Consider the following 15,396-nt stretch of genomic DNA (forward strand, 5'->3'; position numbering starts at 1 on the left):
AGTAAGCGTCTTTTAATTTCATGGCTGCAAAAACCATCTGCAGTGATTTTGGAGCCCAGAAAAATAAAGTCTGACACTGTTTCTACTGTTTCCCCGTCTATTTCCCATGATGTGATGGGACCGGATGCCATGATCTTCGTTTTCTGAATGTTGAGCTTTAAGCCAACTTTTTCACTCTCCACTTTCACTTTCATCAAGAGGCTTTTGAGTTCCTCTTCACTTTCTGCCATAAGGGTGGTGTCATCTGCATATCTGAGGTTATTGATATTTCTCCCGGCAATCTGGATTCCAGCTTGTGTTTCTTCCAGCCCAGCGTTTCTCATGATGTACTCTGCATATAAGTTAAATAAACAGGGTGACAATATACAGCCTTGACGTACTCCTTTTCCTATTTGGAACCAGTCTGTCGTTCCATGTCCAGTTCTAACTGTTGCTTCCTGACCTGCATGCAGATTTCTCAAGAGGCACATCAGGTGGTCTGGTATTCCCATCTCTTTCAGAATTTTCCACAGTTTATTGTGTTCCACGCAGTTAAAGGCTTTGGCATAGTTCATAAAGCAGAAGTAGATGTTTTTCTAGAACTCTCTTGCTTTTTCCATGATCTAGTGGATGTTGGCAATTTGATCTCTGGTTCCTCTGCCTTTTCTAAAACCAGCTTGAACATCAGGAAGTTCACAGTTCACATATTGCTGAAGCCTGGCTTGGAGAATTTTGAGCATTATATTACTAGCATGTGAGATGAGTGCAATTGTGCGGTAGTTTGAGCATTCTTTGGCATTGCCTTTCTTTGGGATTGGAATGAAAACTGACCTTTTCCAGTCCTGTGGCCACTGCTGAGTTTTCCAAATTTGCTGGCATATTGAGTGCAGCACTTTCACAGCATCATCTTTCAGGATTTGGAATAGCTCAACTGGAATTCTATCACCTCTACTAACTTTGTTCATAGTAGGGTTGAACATATTTCAACATATTTTCATGTTACAGCTTGTATGAGCACTTGATTCTTTTTATTGGGTGAATAATATTCTGTTATATAGATAACCACATTTTATTTATTTTTCAATTCATGGATACCTGGGTTGTTTCTGCCTTTTGGCTATTATGAATAAAATGAAAGTGGAAAGATGAAGTCGCTCAGTCGTGTCCAACTCTTTGCAACCCCATGGACAGTAACCTACCAGGGTCCTCAGTCTATGGAATTTTCCAGGCAAGAGTACTGGAGTGGGTTGCCATTTCCTTCTCCAATTATGAATAATGTTGTGCTCAATTTTCTTTCATATGAATTTTTGGCACATATGTTCCCACATTTCTGTTAGGGATCTATCTACCTTGCAGTGAAAATAATGGGTCATAAACAAACCTATAATCAATTTTAGTTGATTATTGCAAGCAGTATTCCAAATATTAGCCCCCCTTTTTTAGCCCCCCCTTTTTTTAATGGTTATTAAATGCTTAATTGTATGAAGGCTCCTATAATTTGTTCCTATACCCTTTTAACTTTTTTTATATGGATTATGGTACAATATAAATCTTAGACCTATCTGTATTTTTTAGAGCTATATTCTTAGTGTACTTTAAATTTAATAGATGAATATTGCACATTAAAAATAACATTTTTGCTGAGAGAACTTTTTCTTTTTTAATCCACCTCTATATCAAGTTTGCTGTGTTCTTTAGGTGCTTTCTAATGTCCTTTCTTTTATAGTAAACACCTGCTTTCCTTTATAGTTTCATACATCCAAGTAAGTATATTCCTAAACACTTTACTTTTAGCTTCTTTTCTCTTGTGCCACTTGGTGAAGAAACCTGGTTTTTGCTGATTTCATCCTGTGGTATAGTTTTAACATATTCCTCTCATTTATGTTTTTGTTAGTTGGTGATTAAATATAAAGGCTTGATCAATGGGGAATGTGGCAGGACAGCTTCATGGGTAATGTTTTCTTCTTTCAGAAGGCTAATGTCTGACTATCTCTTACTCTTGTTATTTTACCAGATGTCTGTGCTGTGTTGAGATCGTTAATTTTGTAAAGATTGCAAAATGGTAATATTCCAACTGAGTTATTTCTTCTTGAGTAGAATACTTCTACAAAGAGAAATAATCCCCCACTTGGTTACCTAGTAGTTCAGGTCACAGGCCACATGCATCACTGAAATCTGATTTTTAGAACAGCTTCATCATCCCCAAATGATCACTTATACCTAAAGTCATTTCCCATTCTCCTCCAGCCCCAGGCAACCACAGGTATGCTTCTTATCTCTGTAGATTTGCCTTGCCTGGACATTTCAGGTAAATTGGATCTGGTCCGTGTCCCTTATAATACTGATTTTGAAGTTCGTAGCATGTCTTGTACTTCATTTCTTTTTAGTACTGAGTAGCATAGCACATTATATGTGGTTTAATCAAGAGTCTTTGTTCCTTGTTCTTAGCACAGAACTTCAAAAACTCTTCAATTTCCTGTGTGTTATGCTAATGAGGCAACTCCTGTTGGCATTTTGATAACTTTTGGATGAGATAGACATGAGTTTGAGTAAGCTCTGGGAGTTGGTGATGGACAGGAAAGCCTGGCATGCTGCAGTCCATGGGGTCGCAAAGAGTTGGACATGACTGAGCGACTGAACTGACTGAACTGGATGAGATGGGGGCTGATCATTAGAAAGAAATGAGCACATGATTAGAGGATTAGAACTCTCAGCCTTTCAAGCTAGGAGTACTAGAAGGAGGTTGGAAATTGAGTTTAATCACATGCCCAATGATATAATTAATTGTACCTATGTAATGAAATCCTAATAAAAGCTGCAGACATTGACACTCAATGGAGCTTCTTGGTTGGTAAAGACATTGATGTACTGGGATGGTGATTCACCCTGATTCCACAAGAAGAAGATGCAGAAGCTCTGTTGCCTCCCAGACCTCACCTTATGTGTATCCTTTACAGTAAAACTGGTCAAAAGTATGGTGCTTTCCTGAATTCTGTGAGTTAACCCAGTGAATTATTGAACCTGAGTCATGGAAACTCCAGAATTTGTAGTTAACCAGAATGCTGGTGGCTTGGGGACTCTCAAGGTACAGAAGTACAGCTATTGTCTAAAGTGAGGGCGATCATGTGAAAGACTGGGCTCGTAACTTGTGGTGTCTGATGCTAACTCTAAGTACTTGGCATCAGAGTTGTATTGCAGAATACCCAGTTGAGGGGGAAGGAGTTATGTGGATACTCCATTATCTTTGTTCATTTACCATTTGATGTGCATTTGAATTGCTTCCACTATAAACTTATAAATAGTGAATATGTTGTTGTGAACATTTGCATAAAAGTTTTTTTGTGTATATACTTCATTTCTCTTGGATATATACCTAGGAATGGAGTCTGAGTTGTGTGCTAAATTTGTGTTTTACTTTTAAGGAAGTTGTCATACTATTCGGAGAAGGCACTGGCACCCCACTCCAGTGCTCTTGCCTGGAGAATCCCATGGATGGAGGAGCCTGGTGGGCTGCAGTCCATGGGGTCGCTAGGAGTCGGACACGACTGAGCGACTTCACTTTCACTTTTCACTTGCATGCATTGGAGAAGGAAATGGCAACCCACTCCAGTGTTGTTGCCTGGAGAATCCCAGGGACGGGGGAGCCTGGCGGGCTGCCGTCTATGGGGTCACACAGAGTCGGACACGACTGAAGCGACTTAGCAGCAGCAGCAGCAGCCATACTATTACCCAAAGAGGCTGTGCCATTTTACATTCTTATCAGCATATATGAGGTTCCAGTTTCTCCATATTCTTGCCAACACTTGATATTCTTTCTTCTTAATATTATAGTCATTCTGGTGTGTGTAAAGTGAGATCTCACTGTGGTTTTAACTTGACTAATGACTAATGATAGTGAGCGCCTTTTCATGTGCTTATTGACCACTCTTGTATCTCCTTTGGTGAAATGTCTGTTCAGATTTTTACCCTTTAAAAGATTATGTTGCTTATATTCCTGTTGAGTTGTAGGAGTCCTTTGCATAGTCTAGATACTTTATCATATATATCACTTGTTAGTATTTCTTTTCAGCCTGTGGTTTGTCTTTTCATCTTCTCACATGATTTTCTGAAGCCAGAATATATGTTAATTTTGATCAAATCTTATGCCAGTTTTTCATTTTGCCAATTTTTTTATATTAGAAGAAATTTTTGCCTAATCTAAGGTGATAAATATTTTTCCTTTATTCTTTTATAAGATTTTTATAGTTTCAGCTCATAACTTTAGTCCTGTGATCTATTTTGAGTTAATTTTTGACTATGATGTGAAGTAGGGGCCTAAAAATGTTCAAATTTTTGCCTGTGAATATCCAGTTATTCAGACACCATTCATTAGGAAGACTGTACTTTTCCAACTAAATTGCTCTGACACCTTTGTATGTATGTGTGTGTATATATACATATATATTATATATATATATATATTTGACCTATAAATATAAGGGCTATTTATAGACTGTCACTTGTGTTCCATTGATTTGTATATCTATCCTTATACCATACCAGTACTGTTTTGATACAATAGTTTTGTATTGAGGTTTGAAATTGTGATGCTTCGTTTTGTTATAAGATAGTTTTGGCTCTTCTGGGTTATTTGCATTTCCATGTAAATTTTTTTTTATCAGTTTGTTGATTTCTAGGAAATAACTTGCTGGGATATAGAGTTTGTATTGATTCTGTTGATCAATTTGAAGAGAATTGTCATCTTTATGATACTGACTTTCTCTCCAGGAACATGAGTGTTTCTCCATTTATATCCATCTTTCCTTTTGCCATTTAGCGTTAATAGCATCACACACACACACACACACACACACTTATATACGGCTTTCCTTTTGCCATTTAAAGTTCATAGCATTACACACACACACACACGCACAGCTTTTCTTTTGCCATTTAGCATTACACACACATACCCCCCCTTCTCAATTTGGTAACTAGCATTATAATGTCTTTTTGTCCCTTTCGTCTCTGCATCTCACCACCTTCCATTTAAAAATTATTCTAAAAAAAAAAAAAAAATTATTCTAATCTTGACTTGACTTTTCTCAAAGTATTTAATTTTGTATCAGTAATTATATTTAATAAACTTTTCTCGATTATTTGTCCCCTTTTCTTATGTCTCACATAATTCTCTTACTTGGATTTATTCATTTTGTCAAACCATTTTCCTTGAGCAGTTCTTTCAGAAGTGGTTTGTTTTCAGATTTCTAAGAATAAGCATGATGTAATACATATTTATTTTGCCATTTTATTGGGTTTTCTTTTTAGACTGCCATATTCTAGAATTGAAATTTGTTTCATTCACATTTTTAAAGCTATATCTCTGTTTTTTGTATTCTGTATTGGCTGAAATGTTTGTTAACAATATGATTTGGGTTTTGTACGTAAGATACTTTTTGTCTTTGTAAACTTTTAGAATTTTTTGGTTGGGTTTCTGAGAGTTTAGCACTATCTGTTTCTCTTTGTTTCATTTGTAGTCCTTTCAATCTAGATTTTTAACTTTATTCATTTCTGGAAGGTTTTGTTTGCTGTTTATTTTTTCTTTTTCTTCTGGTCTATGTTCTCTCTTCCAGACTGCATTTAGCTAGATGTTGGAACCTTTCTGACTTTGCTCTGTTTTTCATCTCTGAATCCTTCAGTGACTTCAGAGAGAGAAAGTTACTTTGCTCAATTTTCTTGCTTTATAATTTGTTTTTCTCTTATCATTACTTGTATATTTAATGCCAAAGCTTCAGACTTTTTCTCATATCATCCTGTGGTTTACTTGATGTGACTTGTTACTCTTTTGAGGCTATTGGTTTTCATATTTTTAGAGCTGTTCTTAATTTGTCCTATTTAAGCATTTCCTTGACTGTTAACTTTGTGTTTCTTGAATTGCTTTGCTTCTATTTCATGATACTGGTTTTTCTCAGTTGTTGATTCTTGTTGTTGTTCATTTGCCCAGACCTGTCCAACTCTTTGTGACCCCATGGACTGCAGCACGCCAGATCTCCCTGTCCTTCACGATCTCCTGGAGTTTGCCCAAGTTCATGTTCATTGTATCAGTGATGCCGTCCAGCCATCTCATCCTCTGACACCCTCTTCTCCTTCTGCCCTCGGTCTTTCCCAGCATCAGGGACTTTTCTAATGAGTTATTTGTTCACATCAGATGACCAAAATACTGGTGCTTCAGCATCAGTCCTTCCAGTGAATATTCAGGGTTGATCTCCCTTAAGATTGACTGGTTTGATCTCCTTGATGTCCAAAGGATGTTCGGGAGTCCTCTAGCACCACAGTTCAAAGGCATCAATTCTTTAGTGTTCTGCCTTCTTCACATTCCAGCTTCTCACAACCGTACCTGACCACTGGGAAGACCATAGCCTTGACTACATGGACCTTTTTCGGCAGTGTGATATCTCTGCTTTTCAAAGCACTGTCTAGGTTTGTCATCGCTTTCCTCCCAAGAAACAACCATCTTCTGATTTCATGGCTGCAGTCACCATCCACAGTGATTTTAGAGCCCAAGAAGAGGAAGTCTGTCACTACTTCCGTCTTTTCCCTGTCTGTCTGTGTGCCATGATCTTAGTTTTTTGAATGTTGAGTTTTAAACCAGCTTTTTCACTCTGTTCTTTCACCCTCATTAAGAGACTCTTTAGTTCCTCTTTACTTTCTGCCATTAGAGTGGTATCATCCACATATCTGAGGTTGATGATGTTTCTCCTGCCTATCTTGATTCCATCTTGCAACTCATCCAGCCTGGCATTTCTCACGATGTGCTCAGCCTGTATGTTAAACAAACAGGGTGACAGTAGACAGCCCTGTCATACTCCTTTCTCGATCCTGAACCAATAAGTTGTTCTGGGTTCTAACTGTTGCTTCATGACCTGCATACAGGTTTCTCAGAAGGCAGGTAAGATGATCTGGTATTCCCATCTCTCTAAGAGCTTCCCACAGTTTGTCATGATCCATACAGTCAAAGGCTTTAGTGTAGTTGATGGAAACAGATATTTTCCTGAAATTCCCTTTGATTTCTAGTTCCTCTTCCTTTTCTAAACCCAGTTTGGACATCTGGAAGTTCTTGGTTCACGTAATACTGAAGCCTAGCATGCAAGATTTTAAACATGACCTTACTAGCATGGGAGATGAGTGCAATTGTCTGATATTTAGCACAGTCTTTGGTACTACCCTTCTTGGGAATTGGGATGAAGATTTTCCAGTCCTGTGACCACTGCTGGGTCTTCCAGATTTGCCGACATAATGAATGAAAAACCTTGGTAGCATCTTCCTTTAGGGATTTGAATAGTTCTGATGGAATTTCATCACATCCACTAGCTATATTATTAACAGCAATACATCCTAAGGCCCACTTGACTTCGCACTCCGTAATGTCTGGCTCTGGGTGACTAACCACACCATCATAGTAATCCAGTTCATTAATATCTTTTTTATTCTGTATATTCTTCTGTATATTCTTTCCATCTCTTCTTGATCTCTTCAGTGTCTACTAGGTCTCTACCACCTTTATCCTTTATTGTGCCCATCTTTGAGTGGAATGCTCGCTTGATGTTTCCAATTTTCCTGAAGAGATCTCTAGTCTTTCACCTTTTGCTGTTTTTGTCTTATTAAGCATTGTTCATTGAAGAAGACCTTCTTGTCTCTTCTAGCTATTTTTTGGAACTCTTTGTTTAATTGAATGTACCTTTCCCTGTCTCTCTTGCTTTTTGCTTCTCCTCATTCTTCTGCTATTTGTAAAACCTCCTAGATTCTTGTTTTTGTTCTTTTTTCTGTTTGTGGAAATCTTTTCTGTTTATGTTGTGTGCTTTCAGGAAGGGGTGGGACATATTGTTGGATGGAATGTACAGATAACCTTTCCTTCTGAATTTGTGGTTTCTTGTCTCTCCTGGGGGTCAGGACCTATCTTAGGTGCCTTGTTACTAGTTCTGGTGCTAATAATACTAGTCCTAATCTCACCTGATTTATTAGGAGACCCTGATAAGTATGCCCCAGCAAATCCCCTAGCTTGGTGTCCTTTTTCTCAGGTCCCAGTGCCACTGCTTTAGTCTGAGTGCAGTTAGCACTGTCAGTTGCTATTGATTATGAACAAGATGATGGGGAAAGGAAGGGAGAAGGCCCTGTCCCATATGTGGCTACGAATTACTCTTCCCAGTGGTATGGGACTTACTCCCTCTTCTGGTATCTATTGAATCTGGTATCTTAGGTGTTTCTAAACTGCCTACTCAGCTCTCTGCTTTGTGAGTTATGTGCAGGAATTTATTTGCAGAAAGTTGGGCCATTTTATTATGGATTCTTTAGTCATCACCTTTTATATTCCTCTTTCTTATTCTGTTTCTCTTTTAAAATATGTCTATTTAAATAGATTCTTGTATTCTCCAAGAGGGAAAATGATACATTTATGCATATTTTGTTAGTTAAGCATGAAGAAGATATCCATGTAATAGTTTTATCTGATAACTCATTCTCCATTAAAGATATCCAAATCTAAAGTCAAAGATTTCATAAAGTTTAACTCTGTGTTGGTTTTACCGTAATTTGTCTTTTTCAATAGCAGTATTGATTTGGGGATTTTTTTTTCTGTTAACAGTTCTAGGTTTTTTTTTTTTTTTTTTTTAAATATTTTTATTTATTTATTTGGCTGCACTGGGTCTTAGTTGTGGCATGTGGGATCTAGTTCCCTGACCAGAGATCGAACCCAGGCTCTCTTCATTGGGAGTGCAGAGTCTGAGCCACTGGACCACCAGGGAAGTCCCTCTTCTTTTTTTTGACTTTTTTTCCTTCTTGTTTTGTTTTCCAGCTCTTTTGTGCCTTTCAAGATGATAAGTATCTGTACATGGTAATGGAGTACATGCCTGGTGGAGACCTTGTAAACCTTATGAGTAACTATGATGTACCTGAAAAATGGGCCAAATTTTATACTGCTGAAGTTGTTCTTGCTTTGGATGCCATACACTCCATGGGTTTAATTCACAGAGATGTGAAGCCTGACAACATGCTCTTGGATAAACATGGGCATCTAAAATTAGCAGATTTTGGCACATGTATGAAGATGGATGAAGTAAGTAACAAGCGAGTTTGTTTTTTTTTTTTAATGCTAGTTTTTTAAGAGACAAAAAGAAAACAACATATCTAGACTTCATAATTAAAAAAATATAGAAATTTAGTTTTACTAATGACTCAAACAAGGTAATAAAATATCTAAATCAAAACATTTTCTTTACTAAATCATTCATCTAGTTGTAGAATACTTTGTAGATTTGGTGAATTCAAGAGAAATAAGAACTCAGATAAGTAATCATCTTCCTCATAGCATTTTGACAGACATTTTCTACCAGTCAGAACTAGTTCATGTTTATAATGATCTCTCTGTAAGTGTGCTATAATTCCTGGCAGCAATGCCTGATTGGGAGAGATCATGTTTTCTTTCTATGTATTCTTATTAATTATCTTGTCAAGACTTTTATTTTGAATTAAGCTGATTTTTCTTTTCTCTTTACTTCTCAATTTATTTATGCCACCTATTTGATATTCACTTTTATTGATTGTCATCAGTGATCCATATTCTTCAAGTTCAGCTCTGATTTTTTTACCTCATGTGGAAAATTTTCTTTGAGAATGCTAACCTGACTGATCACTTTCTGTCATAATGTCCATAATATTACTCACTTAGAATTCATGCTGTACTTCACAGTCCACTTTTTTCCATCTAGGTTTGTATGCCCTGTCTACCCAGCTAAAATGTAACATCTCTTAGGTTCTCTGGTCTTCTTCATAGAGTATTACCGTGTTTGTGTTCTGCATACATTAATCAGTATTTAGTAGGTTGACCAAAGCTCCCTCTTGTGGTGTTTATCATAATGTAGAATAAAGTGATTACCAGTGAAAATTAATGAAAATGAAATAATTTTCTAATAGAATGCTAAACTTTTTAATGTCTGTTATACATAACAAATGATACTTATGTGTTGCACTTCCACGAGCGTGCTCTGATTTTCATTAAACCAAGAACCTTTGGGAGGGTGCCGAGAAATCACACCATGTGTTTTTAGGATGGGTAAAGGTGGTTAAGGAAAGAAAGATGTTGAATATGCAGGTATGGAACAGGTCAGAATATGGTGTTTACGAAATTATTGTACAAGCATGTAAGTAAATACTAAATTCACCTGTTTAAATATCTTAAATTGTCTCTCTATAGGGCAAAATAAAAGATGGTATATATAATTTTGTTTACTATTTTAAATTTAGGTACATGTAGTTACTTATGTTCCTTGGCTCACAACTTATTGTATTAGTTATCCACAAAGACCTCATTTGGTTTTTTTTAAATTATGTTTATTATGTTTCCCCCCTTTCAGTTCTTTTTGTTTTATTCTCTTTCCCTAATACATAGCCTTTGTAATGTCTTTACTATAAGCTCTTATAGACTGTTAGTAGAGTAAGAGGTAACAAAAATACACAGAAGAACTATACCAAAAAGATCTTAATGACTAGGATAACCACGATGGTGTGGTCACTCACCTAGAGCCAGGCATCCTGGAGTGTGAAGTCAGGCAGGCCTTAGGAAGTGCCACTACAAACAAAGCTAGTGGAGGTGATGGAATTCCAGCTGAGGTATTTAAAATCCTAAAAGATGTTGCTGTTAAAGTGCTGCACTCAGTATGTCAGCAAATTTGAAAGACTCAGGAGTAGCTGCAGGACTGAAAAAGGTCAGTTTTCATTCCAATCCCAAAGAAGGACAATGCCAAAGAATGTTCAAACTGCCAGAAAATTGCACTCATTTCAAATACTACCAAGGTTATGCTCAAAATCCTGCAAGCTAGCCTTTAGCAGTGTGTGAACTGAGAGCTTCCAGATGTGAAAGTTGCTCAGTTGTGTCTGATTCTTTGCGACCCCATGGAGTGTAGCCAGCCCACCAGGCTCCTCTGTCCAGGGAATTCTCCAGGCAAGAATACTGAAGTGGGTTGCCATTCTCTTCTCCAGCGGATCTTCCCAACCCATGGATTGAACCAAAGTCTCCTGCATTGCAGGCAGATTCTTTACCATCTGAGCCACCAGGGAAGCCCTCTAGATACATAGGCTGGGTTTAGAAAAGGCAGACGAACCAGAGATCAAATTGCCAACATTCATTAGATCATAGAGAAAGCAAGGGAATTCCAGAAAAACATCTTCTGCTTTATCAACTATGCTAAATCCTCTGACCATTTTTTGTTTTCAGTAAATCTTTCAATTTATGACATTTTTTTGTCAATTATGAAACACTAGATGTATTCAGCAAACACACATTATCTGATACATATAAGACAAAGTATTTCTGAAGAAGCTTTTGAAAATGCATACTGTTTATGTTTCTCTCAAACTTGAAACCCTTTAGTAGATTTCTATCACTTACTAAATAAAGTTGGAACTCCTTACCTAGTTACCTGAAGCCTCCTCTTAAGGTGATATAATCCCTACCTAGTGTTTCGCCTGCATTCTCTATCATTTGTTCTCTTGTACCTTGTGTTTCAGAGGTCTTAAATAGTTTCTTTTATACCCATGGTATTTCGTGATTCCTGGCTTTTTTATAAGGTTGGTGCAAAAGCAATTGCCATTTTGTTTTGTTGAACTTTGCCAGTTGATACTGGAATACATAAATAAATGTGGTTGTGTTATACATCATTTTAATGCTCATTTCTTGCTTTATGTATTTTTGCTAATGACTTATTACTAGCTGTGTATTTTATATTTATTTTAAACTATGGAAATGAAGTTAGACTAAAAGCAAATTCAAGTGATTTTCTTATTTGAGTTTAAAATGGGTTGTAAAGCAGTGGAGACAACTCATAACATCAACAACACATTTGGGCCAGGAGCTGCTAACAGACATACAGTGCAGTGATGGATATTTTGCAAAGGAGACAAGTGCCTTGAAGATGAGGAGCACAGTGGCCAGCCATTGGAAGTTGACAGTGACCAATTGAGAGCCATCATTGAAGCTGATCCAGTTTAACAACTACTACACAAGAAGTTGTCTAAGAACTTAATGTCAACTATTCTCCCATCGTTTGGCACTTGAAGCAAATCGGAAAGGTGAAAAGCTCGATAAATGTGTGCCTTGTAAGCTGACCACAAATCAGAAAAAATTGTCATTTTGAAGTGTCATCTCTTATTCTACACAACTGCAACGAACCATTTCTCAATCGGATTATGATGTGCAATGAAAAATGGATTTTGTACGACAATCAGCAATGACCACATCAGTCGTTGGACTGAGAAGAAGCTCCAGTGCACTTCCCAAGGCCAAACTTGCACCAAAAAAAAGGTTGTGCTCACTGTTTGGTGGTCTTCTGCCTGTCTGATCCACTAGAGCTTTCTGAATCCTGGTGAAACCATTGCATCTGAGAAGTATGCTCAGCAGACAAATGACATACACTGAAAACTGCAATACCCGCAGCCGGCATTGGTCAACAGAAAGGGCCCAGTTCTTCTCCACAACAGTGCCCAACTGCACGTCACACAACATGCTTCAAAAGTTGACAAATTGGACTGCGAAGTTTTGCCTCATCCACCGTATTCACCTGACCTCTGACAACTGACTACCACTTCTTCAAGCATCTCGAAACTTTTTGTAGGGAAAATGCTTCCACAACCAGCAGGAGGCAGGAAATGCTTTCCAAGAGATCAATGATTCACAAGGCATGCATTTTTACGCTGCAGGAATAAACAAACTTAATTCTCACTGGCAAAAATGTATTGATTATAATGCTTTCTATTTTGATTAATAAAGATATGTTTGAGCCTAGTTATGATGCTTTAAAATTCATGATCCAAAACTGCAGTTACATTTACACCAATCTAATACATGCTATTAAACTGTACTGTACTGTACTGTAATACCCTGTACTTGGCAAGTTCCTACTCACACTTTGAAACTCAGTTCAAAGTTTGCTTATCTTGTGAAGTCTTTTTAAGTTGGCTCCTCTAGCTTTTTAACATGTATCCTCTGGGGAGCATTTTCTTTTCTTTTTCTTTCTTTGTACTGTAAGTTATTGAACACTATTTTGTATTTTCTGTGTCCCAGCCCTGAAAACAAATACTTCTCGAAGAAGCTCTAATTCCTTTTATTCAAGAACGGTATTTAAAAATCAGTATTTGGGTGTTAGAAGTATTCATTGCTTTTGGAGTGTCGTTACTTCTAGACCCTGTTAGTGGACATATGTATATTGTATATCCTATACTAACTCATATGCACATACATGTTCATATTTAATTCTGTACTTACTAATCTGTATATGAAGTATATTAAAAATTATGAGTTCATATGATACTTCTGATTCTAGTTTTACACTTCTGATTCTAGTTTTACAGCACAGGATTCATTCTAGTCTTCCTCCTTTCTTTTTTGTATTTACTTTTTTTGGATAGTGAGAAACCTGGCTCTCATTAAACCTGGCTCTCATTATATACACTACAACTGTTTTCCAAGGTAACCTAGGTCAGTTCTTTTCCTCTCTACCTTCTTTGGTGTGGTTATGTTATTAATTTATGAAACAGGTCCATTTCTTACTGTTTGTGTTCCATTTAGAATTGTCCCACATCCGGTTGATTTTAATTATTTTTTGGGTATGTGAAGCATTCCTCTGGTTTAAGAGTCAGAACTGTAACAAATTACATCCTTAGAGAAGGATCACCCCCTCCTTATCCCACCACCCCATTCCTGTACTGTACTTGTTTCTTTCTACCCTTTTCCCACTCACCCCCTGTAGGTAAACCAGTCTCTTAGTTTGTGGTTTGTTCTTCCTGTATTTCTTTAGAAGAGAATCAGATTTGTCGTAAATGTAAAGTTTATGGGATTTGAGAACTTCCCCACGAGATAGTTTTTAAGTGCATGTGTGCTTAGTCGCTTCACACATGTCCAGCTCTTTGCAACACCGTGGACTGTAGCCCATCAGGCTCCTCTGTCCATGGGATTTCCCAGGCAAGAATACCGGAGTGGGTAGTCATTTCCTACTCCAATATCTTCCCGATCCAGGGATCTAACTTGCCTTTGTGTTGACAGGTGGGTTCTTTACCACTAGTGCCACCATCTTTCCCAAATGTTTATTAAAGAAAAACTTTTTTAACCATCAATATGCTTGCCAAAGATGGTGGTTAAAATATTAAATTTTTGAAAACAGGGTACCAGTAACATAGTTCACTGTGTAAAAATTATTTAGTCCTACCAGAGTGTTTCTTTTCTACAAATAAGCAGTTATTCAAACTGATCTCCATCTTTCCTTTTCCAGCTTCATCATGTGAAGTTTTACATTTAGCTAATTTGGACTTTACTGCATTTCTTGAACTTGATATAAAGTCATTCTTGTCCCTTTGTTTTTGCTTGTTTTTTTCTAAGCTGCCATGCCAACTCTTCATTCCTTTGAAGCCTAACTTGTCGCCAGTTCTTTTCTTATCCTTTTCTCTTCTTCCTCTGAACCTTTGAATGCTAAACAATTTTTCTTTTAGTGGCACTTTTGTGTCTGACCAGTTTTTAGCTATTGAAGTGTCGAGATTCATTTTTTGGAAGTCTAACTAACATGGATACATGTGAAATGAAGAGATTTTATTTAGTAAGTCTTTATGAATTTTTCCTTCAGTAGAAGTCAAATATAAGGTAGTTAATGGTAAAAATTAATTTTATGTCCTGCTTTTTGTAGTCAGGCACTGTCGTCTTCATTTTTTATCCTAAATAGTAACCCGTGCAGAGTATTGCCATCATAATTTGCTCAATTATTTCCAAATTTTTTATTTTATTTATGTTCAACTCAAATGACCTCTGTTTGCTGTATACTTGGGAAAATAAAGTCATTGAGTTATTTTTGCTGATTTTTGAGGAATGAAAAGATTGCTTTTGAAGTTAATTTCCCATATATAATGTTTTATTGCATTTAAATAAAAACATTTATGTAAGTCATGTTTATAAAATACACTGAACTTCTTTTTTCCAAGGTGGTCATAGTACTTAGTAGTTTGCTAGTTTATATAGTTTATATTTATATAGGAATGTAGGTGAGACACTTTTTTAATTAGGTAGATAGAGAAAATGAAGGGCATTTAACTTAATCTGTGAAGTTTTTACATGTTTATACATAGCTGGAAGTAAACAGCACCACGCTACTATATACTGTTGTGATTTAATCTTGCAGCATATACAGACAGACAGACAGACACACACACACACATACATGCTATAAAATAAACACACACACAGGTGTTATCTACAGTGGTTCTTGTCAGAAAGACATCAGATAGGGATTATCTTATTACCCACGGAAACTAAACACAGAAAAGAGTGTTTTTATAATTTTGCCAAATACCTTGATGCCACAGCTCCACATTTCTAAACATGCAGCTTGGAGGTATAGCTTT

At 36.9% G+C, this 15,396-nt stretch overlaps 1 protein-coding gene across 7 annotated transcripts in view; it reads left to right on the top strand.

The window, feature by feature from the left end:
* The window catches only part of ROCK2 (Rho associated coiled-coil containing protein kinase 2), a 129,570-nt gene that overhangs the window by 59,940 nt on the left and 54,234 nt on the right, over positions 1-15,396 (top strand). For all 7 annotated transcript variants that reach the window (XM_027556064.1, XM_027556065.1, XM_027556066.1 and 4 more), the window contains exon 5: positions 8,810-9,070. In XM_027556064.1, coding sequence (XP_027411865.1) covers positions 8,810-9,070 — 261 coding nt within the window. The remainder of the gene's footprint in view (positions 1-8,809; positions 9,071-15,396) is intronic.

Source organism: Bos indicus x Bos taurus, chromosome 11, assembly GCF_003369695.1.
Source record: "Bos indicus x Bos taurus breed Angus x Brahman F1 hybrid chromosome 11, Bos_hybrid_MaternalHap_v2.0, whole genome shotgun sequence".
Taxonomy (NCBI): Eukaryota; Metazoa; Chordata; class Mammalia; order Artiodactyla; family Bovidae; genus Bos; species Bos indicus x Bos taurus.